Source organism: Nannospalax galili, unplaced genomic scaffold, assembly GCF_000622305.1.
Source record: "Nannospalax galili isolate Female #2095 unplaced genomic scaffold, S.galili_v1.0 scaffold1105, whole genome shotgun sequence".
In the NCBI taxonomy this organism is placed as follows: domain Eukaryota; kingdom Metazoa; phylum Chordata; class Mammalia; order Rodentia; family Spalacidae; genus Nannospalax; species Nannospalax galili.
In genome coordinates this window covers 282-15,484 of record NW_008353211.1, presented here as the reverse complement: position 1 = coordinate 15,484, position 15,203 = coordinate 282, and the positions used below count along the sequence as shown (strand labels likewise).

The 15,203-nt window shown below is 47.8% G+C and overlaps 1 protein-coding gene across 1 annotated transcript; it reads right to left on the bottom strand.

The window, feature by feature from the left end:
* Positions 1 to 22: 22 nt before the first annotated feature.
* On the bottom strand, positions 23 to 1,383 carry Zfp57 (ZFP57 zinc finger protein). The gene has a single exon (XM_008850451.1). It carries the CDS (start codon positions 1,136 to 1,138, stop codon positions 116 to 118), a length of 1,023 nt encoding a protein of 340 aa, XP_008848673.1. The 5' UTR covers positions 1,139 to 1,383; the 3' UTR covers positions 23 to 115.
* Positions 1,384 to 15,203: the final 13,820 nt, after the last annotated feature.

Sequence of the window (15,203 nt, the reverse complement as noted above, 5' to 3'; positions counted from 1 at the left end):
CGCCTCCTGAACCCAGAGGCCAGTCCCTCAGAAAAACCAAATACAAAGACCTTAGTCAGACGGGCCCCCTTTTTAAACTTACATTGTGTGTGTGTACAAATGTGGAGGTCAGGGGTCAGTGTTCGTCCACCGTGTTTCCCTTGTCTTCCTGGGATGCTACTTTTCCATCCTTGCCCTCCCCTGAGGATTCGTCCATGTTTCCAGCCCTTTGCAGTGTCAAGGGATCATAAAAATAGCCAACCAAATAACCCAGGGCTTCCCAGCATTTGGGGGGCTTGCCTACATCCTGCGCCTTCCTTTTATTCCCCAAGTGACCCAGAAGGGCTTCCTTCCCTTCAAAGCAGACGTCACAGACCGGGCAACAATAGATCTTCTCCTTCCAGTGGATCTGCTGGTGTTGGGCCAGTATGAAGGAGGAGCTGAAACACTCACCACAACAGAAGCAGTGGTAGGGCTGCTCTGTGAAGTGGACCTTCTGGTGGCTGGAGAGATAAGTCTTCTTGATAAAAGTCAGGGGACAAAGGGGACAAGAGAACACCTTGCGCCTTGCGCGCCTCACCAGAGGAGGGTTGGCTCTGCTATCCACGGCTCTGCTGTTAGGTGCCTTGGTCCTGACCACTGCTCTATGGGTCGCATCCACAGGCCTCTGGATGGGCTGCTGGCGTCTGAAGCTGGGGGCTGGGAATCCTGCTGTGGCTGGAATCTTCCCAGTACTCGCCTGGTTTCCAAGCACTGGCCCCTTTTTTTGGTGTATCTTCTGGTGGCGTTTGACCTCAGACCGATCCCGGAAGCGCTTTCCGCACACAGGGCATGAGTGGGGCCTGTAATTCATATGAGCACGCCGGTGACGGCTCAGTCCAGAAGCATCACGGTATGTCTTGCTGCAGAGGGAGCAATGGAAAGGCCTCTCGCCGCCGCCATGTGAGTCCTTCTGGCTAACGCCCTTCCTCGTGGCAGTGTGCTTGGGGCTGGAAGCCGGCTGGCGGCTAGGGAGTTGGGCATTCTTTCTTAGACGTCTGCCATGGATCTGGCTGGAAGAGGGTAATCCAGCTTGGGACGCCCCTCTGGAAGGAAGGGGCGCCTTCCCTTCATCTCTAGGCTCCTCACTTTTCAGATTCTGACCTGGTTCTTGAGGCATCTTCCTATCTCCTGTAGTGAGGGAAAAAATATATACTGATGGCCAGGACACTGTGGCCAAGACAAGGTTTCTCCAGAACAGTCATTTCCCGTCCCATCCTGTCCAACTCAGTACATTCACCCTTGGACGGCATAGGCTAGAAACAGGCACTGTGGGCTTTTCAAATTACAAGCTAATAAAGATTTCATGGAATTTTAATGTTTTAGTATTTAGTTTATCTCACAGAATAAATGTTTCACAGTGTCAGACCTCTCAATACTAACTTACTTTTTGAAATCCATCGATCATTCTCAACACTGTTCATACTTCTCCCCCAGGTGACCAGTGAACAGCAATCCCCTTATCTGTGATTTCACTTTTCACTTACACTACAAGCCACAGTCCAAAAACACTAAGTGGAGAGTTTCCTACTGTAAGACCATATGCACATAACTGACAAACTGTAATCATTCTATTACTAGTATTTTACTTGAACCTGTGACTATGTCTGGTGTAAACAGGAATCACGAGCCGGGAATACAGCTCACTACTAGAGCATTTGCCTAACAAGCACAGAGCCCTGGGTTCAAACCCCAGCTCTGTAAAAACAACAACCCCACATAAATAGGGCTCAGTGGTAAGTGTGGTTGTAGCTTCAGGCAGCCACAGAAACAGAACTCCCTTCAGATAACGACCGGACGATTTCTACCCTTTCCCAGCTCACCATCACACCTGCTTCTTTTGCTACCTTTCTCTCTTAGGAGAATTTTTTTTTAATTTTTACTTATTATTTTATGTGTGTGCATGTATTGCCTGCAAGTAGGTAAGTGCACCCGTGTCGTGCAATGCCTGTCAGATCCTTTGGAACTGGAGTTATAGGCAGTTGTTAGCTGCCATGTGGGTGCTGGGATTTGAACCTGGGTCTTCTGCAACAACAACCAGTGTTCTTAACTCCTGAGCCATCTCTCCAGCCCCTCTGGGAAAATTTTTTAATCAAAGTGTATCACTGACATATGCAACCTGCATGCAATCTCTCAACCCCTGGAAACTAGACATTTCCCTGTTCTGAAGGCTTAGCTATTCATCATGAAGTCAAGGACTTAGCCTTTTGATTTCAAGGTCTCTTCCAGTCCCAAGTCTGACCAGGCTGGAAGGGTAAAACAGTGTTATGAGCGTATGTCCTGCACCTGGATCCCCTAGGTCAGCTCACCACTCTAGGTTGTTCTGGGTCCCTTTTACCTCCCCCTCTCCATGTAATTTCCTACTTTTTCTTTTTTCATGCTTTAAAAATATATTTTTAAAAATTTTATTATTTATATAATTTTATGTGCATATGTGTTATACCTGCATGTGTAAGTGCACCCATGTTGTGCAGTGTCCGAGGAGGTTAGAAAATGATGTCGGATCTCCTGGAACTGGTGTTATGGATGGTTGTTAGCCACCATGTGGGTGCTGGGATTTGAACCTGGGACCTCTGCAAGAGCAGCCAGTGCTCTTAACTGCTGAGCCATCTCTCCAGACCCTTTTTTCATGTTTTGAATTACATTTTTATTGATTTTGTATGCATATGTGTGGATGCACACATGCCACAGCAGGTTTGCGGAGGTTGGAGGACAACCTGTGGGAGTAGGTTCTGTCCATCAACCATGTACGTGTCAGGGATCAAATTCAAGTTATCAGGCTTGTCGGTAGGTGTCCTTACCCTCTGAGTCATCTTGCTGACCCTTTTCTTGGTTTTGTGAGACAGGGCCTCAAGCATATGATATAGCTGAGGTGCTAGGACTACAGATGTGAACCACCATACCCTCAAGCTTCCTTTGCATGCTTACCTGAAGGGAGGTCTGTTGTCTTTCGGGGATAGAGACCTGCTCTCCTTGGTCCTTTCTGTTCTTGTTCATACAAGTGCACATCTGGTTTAGGCAAAAGTATTCAGACTGTGAGTGGAGTTTTCTTTTGGGTGGTGTGGGGCAATGTCTTTGTTTTTTTGAAACAGGATTTCACTGTACAATGCAAGCTGGCTCTGAATTCTCCCATCCTTCTACTTTAAGCTTCTGAATGATGGGGTGCTCTACCAGGACTGGTGGCTGTATGGGAATGAGTCAGGTTGGCCCCATGCTAAGCCTCTCAGCATCAGAGGGGAACAACAGGCTACTTCCCCTGTGCTTGCTTTAAGAATATTAATCTAGGAGCTGGAGAGATGGCTCAGCAGTTAAGAGCACTAGCTGCTCTTGCAGAGGACCCAGGTTTAGTTCCCAGCACCCACATAGTGGCTAACAACTCCAGTTCCAAGGGATCTGACACCCTCTTCTGATCTCTGCAGGCACCAGGAAACATATTCATAAACATAATTTTTTTAAAATGCCAGACATGGTAGTGCACACCTTTAATTCCAGAGGCAGGTGGATCTTTGTGAGAATGAGGCCAGCCTGGTCTTCATAACAAGTTTGGACTAGCTGGGGCTACAGGGAGACCCTGTTTCAAACAGAACAAAATGAAACAAACAAACAAAAAAAAACACAAAAAGTTAATCTAGGACCTTTAGTTGCAGAAAGGGACATTCAAAAGAGCAATTTCTAGTAAAGTCCCTGGTATACAAGAGTGACTTAGTGAATACTGGTAGGATGAATACACAGGTGTTTTCTGAGATAGGGTTATAGGCTTTTGCCAACAAGCCATGTATAAATGGCAAACTTGCAAATTTTCACAATAGTACGATGGTGAGCAAAGTGTTGTCTTAGAGTGGGGAGGCAGCTCAGTAGGTAAAGTATTTGCCTTAAAAGCACGAGGACCTGAGTTTGATACCCAGAATCCACGTAACAAAAGCCAGGTATGGTGGTCCAGTGCTAGGTGGCTCACTAGCCACTCAGTTTAGCTAAATCAGTGAGTTCCAGATCAGTGAAACCCATCTCAAACAACCAAGGTGGATGGTGTTCTGAGGAATGAGATCTGAAGTTGACCTCTGGCCTCCAAATGCAGACACACGCACCTTATACACAATGAACATGCACACACATAAGCAAAAGCTATCATCTCTGTCTTCTAAGTTTTTTAAGACAGGGTTTCTTGTAGTTCAGGTTAGCCTTAGACTTGCTACACAGCCAGGTATTGCCTTGAACTCTTGGTCCTCCTGTCTCCACCTCTGTGTCCAGCTCTTTACACAAGTTTTCGTTTCTTTGACCTTTACCCCTGAACTTGGTGATTCAGATCTTTTACATCTAAAAGGTAGAGAACTAGGGACTAAGTGATCTACCACCTCAGGAAACCCAACCTAGGGCTAGATGAGAGGGGAGCGGCTGAGGAACCACTGCTCTTACCCACAAATGCCAGGTTTTTGAAGGTTTCTAACATGACTTCCTGGTAAAGGGCCTTCTGCTTGGCATCCAGACATTTCCATTCTTCCTGGGTGAAACTGACTGCCACATCCTCAAAGGTGACTGGTACCTGGAATTGGCAGGGCAGACTTAGTATGTAAAGACAGAAACTTACATACAGTCTCAAGATTTAGAGAATTCAAACCTAAGAGAAAAATATTACCATGAAAGGAAGAAACAAGTGAGGGTGAACACAAAGCCCGTCGCTGTGCTCTACAGGAAGGATGGACACAGAAAGAGGCAGCAAAGTGCGGCAGGAAAAGAAACACATTGGAGAGATGGCTCAGCAGTTAAGAGCACTGGCTGCTCTCGCAGAGGACCCGGGTTCAATTCCCTGAGCCTACAGGGCAGCTAACAGCTGTCTGTAACTTCACTTTCAGGGAATCCAATGCCCTCTTCTGACCTCCGCAGGCACTGTATGACACTAGTGCACCTACACTCATGGAGGCAATACACTCATAAAAATAAAAATAAATAAAAAAGAAAGAAGCAAAAGAAAATTTGTTGCCACTCTAACAGATTTCAGGAAGTAAATCTAACAGATTTCAAGGATGCCAGGGTGATATGGGAGATGGAGAAAATTTCCCTTTTTTCTATTGTTTGGCCTGGGACAACCTGAAATCCCACTAGATCCACAGGCAGGGAATGAATGAAAGATATCAGAGTCCCCGGCCTGGGACTTCCTTCCTCCTACCTGGATCTTCTCACAGTCACTGTTACACACCACCAGTAATCTCATACATGTGTGTGTGTGTTATGATGTGTGTGCACATGTGGAGGCCATAACTCAATGTCACGTGTCCTCTTCTATTGCTCTCTACCTTTTTAACAAGTCTCTTATTGACTCTGGAGCTACCAGTTTGGCAAGATTACTGGCCCACAAACCTTGGAGATTATTCTGCTGTGCCCAGTTTTTGTTTTAATGCAGGCACTATGGATCCATTCTCAGACCCTCATGCACATGCAGCAAGTACTTCACACACTGAGCCATCGTCCCACACCCTTCACCAGTAATCTCCTTTCTGGGCATCTGCAGAGGCTACCACACTGCCCACCCCAGAGAGCAGCACATCTGCAGTGGCATCCCTACCTGGTCTGCTCCCCTGGACTCCCTGTGACTCTACCTCCCAGGAACTGGGCAAAGGGTGTGTCCTACAAGGGCCCTGGGGTTTGCTATTGCTTCCTGCAATAATGTAACTACTCCAAAAGAGGCTATCTCTCTTGACTGCTCCAACTGTGTAAATTCTCCTTTTCTACAACTGAATCTTAGCTCTCTCGAAGCCTAGGCTACAGAGTTCAGGGCCCTGGTTACCTGTGTTTTAGATGTCATTGTCTGGTAATGGCAGGCTGGTGCTAGGTATCTGACTTCTGTCCAGACTGCTTCTAGACATCATTGGCTGGAGACCACTTTTGGAAATCTGGGTCAAAGAGAAATACAGTATTAGCAAAAGGGAGAGTAACATAAAACACAAGGGCTTCCTTAACTCCAAATTACTCCCTGCACTATGCCACTGAGTCTCTGCCCTAATGCCACATGAGGCAATTAATTAGTGGTTCCATCTTAAGGAACACCAAATACAGAAATGCTAAGTTACTTATTCAAAGACACCTGGATCCATGGAAGAGTTAGTTCTGAAGTCCAGACTCAGTACCACTGAAAAGTATATGTTCAGGGAATAGGCCTGGATTTGTCACAAACCACTGAGTTTATCTCTTCATCCTCTGAGTTGATTCCATTGGAAACGTGAATAAAAATCTCTCCCAGGACTGAAAATATATAGATTCTGTAACATGAATGCATGTGTGTGTGTTCTCCTAGGGCTCAGACCTGGTGGCCCATACTAAGCAAGTGTTCCACCTCTGAGCTATACCCTCAACCCTATGATTTGGATTTTTTTGTTTATTTTTATTTTATGTATATGAGTGTTTACCTGCATATATGTACAGGTACTATATGTGTGTCTGGAACCTAACGATGCCAAACGAGGACATCAAGTTCCCTGGAACTGGAATTACAGGAGGTTGTGAGCTGCCATGTGGGTGCTGGGAACTGAATCCCAGTCCTCTGCAAGAGCAGCAATTGCTCTTAACTCCTGAGCATCTCTCCAGTGTATGACTTGAACTTTTAAACTATAGATGCTCTACTTACAATGGAGCTATTCCCTATAAGCTCATGGTAAGCTGAAAATATCTTTAGGCCAGAAATGAAAGTAATATACCTAACCTACAGACATGATATCTCAGCAATAGGACACACTGTGGAATGTTTTCCCTCCTGATCTGGTATCTGGAAGCTGCAGCTTGTAGCCACAGCCCAGCATGAGGACAGTATCCATACCCTATGCACCTTAATTTGTAGGTCAGGGTGAATAGGGAACTTAAAGTGAATGCCGATGGTTTGTCACCACCATTCTTTACGAGGGTCTGGCTACCCAGGGGATCCCTGACTCGCGAGGCTAAGACTAAGATGGTTCATAAAGATTTGAAAGCCTTAGATATCCAATCGAATTGAATTTTGGATTTTGGTTTTGGAGCTTGTCGTCACACTACCACATTCCTTCTCTAGGTGCTAAGAAAAACAGAAAGACGTAAAACGTGTTGCCCTGTCTTTTCCTTTCACTCATTTTTGTAAAGATAATGGAACTGAAAATATTAGCAAGGAGCAAGGCATTTAAGGAAGTTGGGTCTCTAAGAAGTTACCAGGAAAGCTGCATTCTAGGTTGGTTTCTCCCTCTCTTTTTAGACTGAGATCACTGCTTGCAATGTGCAGATCTAGTGTTGTTCCCCATTTGTCAGCCAAGCACACTCCAAACAGCTTCCATAGCTAGTGTCTTCAAGGATCTACCTTACAGTTCTCAGCAGAGATCTGTGCTATCAGTGGATTATCAAGGGAGCAGAAGGAGGAGGCCTGGCCACCCAAGCTAGATTCCCAGCACTAGGAAGCCTGAGGCAGGCTTCTGTATCCTATGAACCTCATTGGGTTCAGGGACAGCCTGGGCTACAAAAGACACTGTCTCAAAAAATTTTTAAAAAGTCAACATGGTGGTGCATACCTTTAATCCCAGCACTTGGGAGCAGAGCTAGGAGGACGTCTGAGTTCGAGGCCAGCCTGGTTTACATAGCAAGTTCCAAGGCTATCCAGGGCTACATAGTGAGACCCTACCTCAACAAAACAGCAGAAGGTGGCAGGAAGCGGTCTTAGGTGTGAATTCTCCCGGCGGAAGGGGGACTGACAGCTGCTGAGTCTGACCCCAGTGGGTGGGTGACTATTAGCAATGTGTATGTAGTGTGGGGACAAGCTCCAAAATACCTCCCTTTCTTTACCTCCAGTCGTTCTTTCCTCCTCCACAGGGCTCTAAAGTGAAGTGGGCAAACACTACTCGGTCAGACGTGGCTGCTAACTGGCAGGACTCAGGTGGGCTATCTGCACCGGCCCACTCACACCCTTCCACGGGGCAAATCCCCTATCCTAGTCCCCCCTGTCTCCAACCAAAACCCCTTCATAGACTACTGCAGCAAATGTGAGGCCCAGGGCACACACACCTGTAACCCTGTACCCGGGAGTTAGGCGGCCAGCCTGGGCTACGTCAGGCTCTCAGCCTGAGGCATCTCCCTCTCTCGGTCTCAGTTGTCTCCCTGGTGCTCTCTTGGAGGCCTTTTCCGAGGCACCTTTAAACCTGAAGATCCTCACTCCCAATCTGAGGGTGCTCCTCTGCCCACCCCGCTCCCGTCCCCTCCAGGAGCTCTCACTCTCAACGGCCTTCGCAAACCTGCTCTCCTGGCCCGGAACCCGGTTGAATGCGCTGGGCGTCACGCGGCCACGGCTAACCAGATCCCGGGAGGTGTGGTCCCAGCGCCCTCAGGCTGCCGCGCTCACCCAGCGTAGTCCTCACCTAGGTCCGCACGCACGCACCCACCGAATTCCGAGTCCGGCTGGCCCCAACCCGGCCGCTCCCGCTCCGACCCGCAGGTGACTCGACTCGGAGGCTGACGCTGGGATCAGACATTTATTCCTCAAGCCGCGCCCGCCGGCCCGCCCATCACCACCACTGGGCTCACCTGGCTCAGGCCGCCGGTTCCCAGATTAGTTAACTGCAGCTGGGGGAGGGGCAGCAAGGGGGAGAGGAGAGGGGAGGAGGGAGGGTCCATTGACCTTGGTGTAAATCACAGCCTGCTGGGCCTCCCAGCACTATGTAAGTGAACCTGAGTTAAGGGCCAGCCTGAGCTACGCAGTAAGAAATAACACCATATAAAAGACAAGCAGAAAGGAAAACAGGAGCACTTCACAGACCATCAGAATGAGACCCGGAGGCACACAGCATCTTAGAAGAGCCCACAGTGAGACAGGACGAGATACTGGGGCTGGATGGAGATGGATTTGTGGTGGAGAGGAGTAAGTTAAATTCCTAGCACACACTGGACTGTTAGAGCCCCAGGGCTCCTACACAAACACACACATAAATTCTTTTTCTGAGACAGGGTCTCACTACATAGCTCTGGCTGGCTTGGAAGTCTCTGTGTAGACCAGGCTGACCACAAAGTCACAGAGATCCACTTACCTCTGTCTCTTGAGTGCTGCAATTAAAGGGAAAATAATCACCTTTAAAAAGATATTTATTATTTTTATTTTATGTGTATATTGCCTGCATGTATGTAAGTGCATCCGTATCATGCAATGCCTGAGGAGGTCAGAAGAGGGCACTGGAATCCCCCGGGACTGGAGTTGTAGATCGCTGTTAGCTGCCATGTGGGTCCTGGGATTTGAACCTGGGTCTTCTGCAAGAGCAACCAGTGCTCTTAACTGCTGAGCCATCTCTCCAGTCCCTATAGTCATCTTTTTTTAAAGACACCAGGAAGACACCACACCAGGGTCCTACCAGTCTTCACATTTCAAATTCAGTTCATTCTCTCTGTAATCTTGCTTTTTTTCTTTTTTAATCACCTCAATTGAAATCACAGCATTTGATGTGTGATTTCATGTCCATGTCTGTGGGCATCGAAGCAAGGGAGCAGGTGAGGGAGGTGTTGGAGGACGCACAGAAGGCACCAGGTTGAAGCAATCATGCAGATTACCACTGTCTTCAGTGAGGTCGGCCAACATGCTTTCCATCAAAAACAAATAAACTAGACCAGGTTTCCAGTAAGACAGAGTCTGACATAGTTGCATGATTGTTCCTTGCCTTGGTTCTAATTCACTTCATTTATAGAACTATTTGGCTTGTTTTTAAAATTGTACTTTTTTTTTTGAGATAGGGTCTTGCTCTTGGCCGGCCCAGTCCAAGCTGTCCAGGAACTTGCCCTGGAGACCATGCTGACCTTGATTCAAGATCCTCCCACTCCTGTGTGGCAGGATTACAGCATCTGCTACCATGCCTGGCTTCTGCTCCTCCATTCTGAGGATCAGCAGGGAGAGAGGGGACAGAAGGGAGCCAGCTTGACCTGAGTTAAGCCACAGTGATTTAAAACACCATCTTGCCCACCAGGTGGCCCTGCCACACACTCTTACTCTACAGGAAAAATAAAACCCTGAAAATAGCCCAGCATTTTATGCTGGCTACTCTCCTGGCACCTAGACTATTTCCTAACTGGTTAGATGTGATAATGATTTTTGAGAAGGTAGATGCTAGCAGACTGCCACCTACCTTAATCTAGTTTAGCATCCTCTGTCTTGGGGTGCCAAGATCTCCTGTTTTGCTGATGTTCAAGGGAGCTTCCATTTATGAATCTTTAAGAAACTGCACTCTGTATTACTCTGGATTTGTCTGCCTCTTCAGTTTCAGTGTCTCCACACCAGGTTTTCCATAAACAACTTGGTTCAGAGAATGCAGAAAAATTTTGGGTATGGGATGTGCTTTGTCCACTACAAAAGAGCCTGTCTGCTGGGTGTGCCTGTTATCCTAGCACCTTGAAAGTAGACACAGGAGGATCAGGAGTTCAAAGTCATTCTCAGCTACATGGTGAGCTCAGGTAGTTCATGTAGCTGGCTACATGTCTCCACCCACTTCCCCCAGGAAGCTGTTAGGCTGCAGTGTGCTGTGTCATTTTGAGCCATAAATACTCAGTTTCCCTGGGGGAGTTTATGAGTTCAGACCACAGACCTGGTCAGTATTTCACACTGAGAACTCAAGCTCAACATAGTCACACACACTTGTCTTTTTTGTGTGTGTGTGATCTTTTTTGAGACTGGGTCTTCTGGTAGCCCCAGCTTCCCAGCTGGCCTAGAACTTGCTATGTAGACCAGGCTGGCCTTGAACTCACAAAGATCCTCCTGCCTCTGCCTCCCAAGTGCTAGGATTAAAGGTGTGCCACCATACCTGGCAGTCACACACACTTGTAATAACAGCACTCAAGAGGCTGAGGCAGGAAGTTTGCAAACTATGAGACCCTGTCTCAAAAGAAAAGCAGAAAAATACCCAAAAAACCCCTTGGCTATCAAACGGACTAGATTTAGAAAATGCTTAAGACTAGTAAAGCACATGTCTGGGTATGTTTGTGAGGTGTTTCCAGAAACAATTAGGTCATAAGGGCTCTGATCTAATGACCTAATGACCAATTAATTTCTTCTATGGATTCAAAAATTTAATAGAGGTGGTTGGAGAGATGGCTCAGCAGTTAATAGCACTGGCTGCTCTTGTAGAGGATCCAGGCTCAGTTCCCAGCTACACACTGCCTCACAGCCATCTGTAACTCCAGTTCCAGGGGATCCCTCTGGGATCTCTACAAGCATTGCATCACAGAGGTGCACTTATATGCAAACAGGTTAAACACTCAAACACATAAAATTTTAAAAAAATTGAATGGACTATTATGAGGTGATTGAACTGTGGAAGGCAGAGCCTGGTTGGAGGGAACAGGCCACTGGGGGCTTGTCTGTGGGCTACATCTTCCTTGGGCCCCTTTCTGTTATGTCTCCACTCTGCTTCCTGTCTGCCATAATATGAACTGCCCACCACCACACCCTCCCCATCACGATGAAGTAAAACCTATGAAACTAGAAGCAAAATGAATATTTTCTCCAGAAAAACAGAGGGGAGGGAAGAGATAGCAGAGGGGAGGGAAGAGATAGCAGAGGGGAGGGAAGAGATAGCAGAGGGGAGGGAAGAGATAGCAGAGGGGAGGGAAGAGATAGCAGAGGGGAGGGAAGAGATAGCAGAGGGGAGGGAAGAGATAGCAGAGGGGAGGGAAGAGATAGCAGAGGGGAGGGAAGAGATAGCAGAGGGGAGGGAAGAGATAGCAGAGGGGAGGGGAAAAGTCTAAATAGGAAATTGCTGGTGCCTGGATTCATATTAGGATCACAAAATCAGCTCACAGACTGCGTTGAGTTCTTGCAGAAATCTTCCTTAGCAGGATGGTGGTAATGGCATTTATCATGTTTTTAATGTTTTTAGATGTGTTTCCTATAAAAACAAAACAGCAACTGAACAGCCATTGAGATGACTCAGTGGCTAAAGCTCTTTGCCATCAAACCAGACTGTGAGTTTGAGTCTCGGAACCTACATGGTGGAGGGAGAGAACTGACTGAAAAGTGGCCCTTTGCAAGGAGTGGTGGCTCACTTTGTAATTAAAGGATAAATAGAGCAAGGTATGGTCATCACACCTTTAATCCCAGCACTTGAGAGGTAGAGGCAGGTGGATCTCTGTGAGTTTGAGGCCAACCAGGGTTGCATAGTGAGACCCTGTCTCAAACAAACAAACAATAATCAGATAAGAAATCTGAACAAAGAAATGGAAACTATAAAAAGAACCAACTAGGAAGGAGAGATGACTTAGCAGTTAAGAGCACTGGCTGCTCTTGCAGAGGAGCAGGGTTTGGTTCCCAGCATCCACATGGTGGTTAACAACTGTGTATGACTCCAGTTCCAAGGTTTCTGGCTCCTTCTTTTGGCCTTCTTGGGCATTGCATGACATGGGTGCGCTTACACGCATGCAGGCAGAACACTTCTGCACATAAAATAAAAAATAAAAATTTTTTTTGGTCTTTTTGAGACAGGGTTTCCCTGTAGCCCCAGCTGTCCTGGAACTCACTATGTAGACCACGCTGGCCTTGAACTCACAGAGATCCACCTGCTTCTGCCTCTGGAGTGCTGGGATTAAAGGCGTGTGCCACCACGCTGAGCCTAAAAAATCACTTTTAAAAGAATCAAATAGAAATTCTAGAACTGAAGAATTTAGAAGACAAGAGCTGGGTGTGGATGTTCCTGAATCTTATGTTCTAACAGTAGGGCCTCCACCGACTCTGCTCCACGGGTGGAGAAGTGGGAGTGTGAACAAGGACCGGGCAGTGGGGGAGGATATCACCAGAGCTCCCGCTGGCTAGTGACCTGCCCCCAGGCCCTGCTGCTCCAGCCAATCAGAGCTCAGTGCATCCTTCTCTCCTGCAGCCCAGGCACTGAGATGCTGTCCTCTGCCCTGGACTTTTCACTGAGGGGATGGCAGGGTCACTGCCCTGTCACCACTCTCTAGAGGAGACCCAGAGATTGCCTCAGTGGGAGGGAGGCCTGGTCCTGCCATCCTGCTGTGCCCACCGTCCTGGAGTTGGACAGCTGTGGACAGGGGGAGCCTGGCCATCCAAGGTCCCCTGCAGGCCTGAGGACACAGTGCAAAGTGACTTTCCTGGAGGTCAGTAATGGAGGACGCAGACCCTGAGCAGATCTCTCCACAGTACGGTCTCCCTGTTTGTCCATCGCTGGGCCCTGTCTGCTCCAGGGGAAATTTCCCGAAGGAAACTCAGGAGGAATCCCTGTTCCTGACTGCATGGCCTCTGCAGGTCTCTCCTGTAATCCCAGCAGTCGGCCAGCAGAGGGCGCACGAGTCATCCCGTTCTCTGGTCCTGTTCCCTCCCTTCCACCGAAGGGACAGTACCAGAGCCCAAGTGGCTCAGCAGATAAAGGTGCTTGCTGTGTAAATCTGAAGACCTGAGTTCAATCTCTAGAACTTACATAAAAGTGGGATGAGAGAATCGGCTTGCTATGGAAGCCAGGCTGCCCCACCCTCCTGATCATCCTGCCTCACCTCCTAAGTGCCAGGATCCAAGTGTGTGCACCACAGAACTGCTTTTAATTAGCTAGTCAGGGTAACGCAGTCGGGGCACAGCCTCCAGGACTGGACAAGCACTCTGCGGCGACGGAGCCCCTGCCTCAGGCTGTGCAGTCCTGAAGGGCAGCTCTTGGAATTAAAATAAATTTTAACTAGGTTTCCCTATGGTATTGTAATACTTCGTTTCGGTTCACGCTCCCCACACCCGCTCCTCTCCCATCCCCCGCCCCTCCTTTCTGCTTCTTCCCTTCCACTCCCAGGATTCCTCGGTCCACTGGCAGGTCCCACGTGGTCTATTCCCCCCCTTCCTTAAATCCTTTTGCCCATCATGGGCCCTTTCTAGTATCATGACCTCCACATCCACTCCATCCCACATAAATGCACAAATATAAAAATGAGAAGCTAGGGATAGCATTTGACACTAAACACGAAGTGTTTGTCTTTCAAAGCCTGGGTTACATCACTTAATCACTTAATGACTTAATCACTTAAATGAACCACATTTTCACATCCATCCACCTGTTGCTGGACATCTAGGCTGATTGCATCTCCTTCTGCTGTGAATAGAGCAGCAGTAAACATGAGTGTGTGAGCATCTCTGCCACCATCATCTTTCTGCAGCTATGTGTTAGTGAGGGAATAGTCGTCTGACATTCTTTTATTTTACTATCATTTGCTTGAGGCAGAGTCTCAGTATGTAGTACTGACTGGCCTGGAACTCAAAATGTAGAACAGGCAATTCTGGAACTCAGAGAGATCCACCTGCCTCTGCCACCCAGGTGCCACTTTGGTATTCTTAAATTTTAAATTTTCCCAGGTAAAGAAAACACAACTATCATCCTGAAGTCATTGTTGGGACTTAAGTGGTGGGTGGTCTGGTCTGATCCAGTTACTTCATGTTCTCAATATCGCTGAGTCACTGAAGAGAGCTGTGTTATGAAAGGGATTTCCAGGAGGACAAAATTAAAGTTCTTTGCAGTACTGGGCTGAACTTCGGGTTCTCACTGTCTGCAGCTCCTTCTCTGCTCCTCCCTTGCAGAGCTGACTTCATTCCCTGCTCTGCAGGGAGCTGCTCACTCCTCTCCCCTGACGGACGGACGGACGGGACGGACGGAGGCTGGAGGGATGGACTGTGAGCTGGGGTTGGACAGGAGCATCTTTTACTCTCTCTCTCTCTCTCTCTCTCTCTCTCTCTCTATCTCTATCTCTCTCTCTCTCTCTCCCTCTGAGGGAAAGATGCTCCTGACTTTCCTGATCCAACATCAGAGAATGACTCCTGGACTCACCCTTCTCTAGGACAGTTCAGAGTCTCAGGATAGGAGAGAAGATCCTGAAATAACCAGCCAGCAGTTCCCGTCCATCTACATTGTGAACCACGGCCTCTCTCAGGCTGGGTTCTCTGTCCACATCCAGTGTCTGGAGGTCTGTCTCCAGTGATGCTGAGTCTCTCAGCTCCACCCAGTCAGGAGCAGAACTACATGTTCCACATGGGAAACCTGGAATCTCCTTCCTTGGACTGGCTCTCATGGATTCTAGAATTTATTGGGGAATAAATTATCCAGATGCCGGTGTCTAGGCTGCTCTGTGGGATTTCACCCCTCCCCCACCCCAGTTCTCCCATCCATGTTCAGGATGGTCAGTGAGTATTGCTGGAGTCTTGAGGAACAGTGTAAAATGCC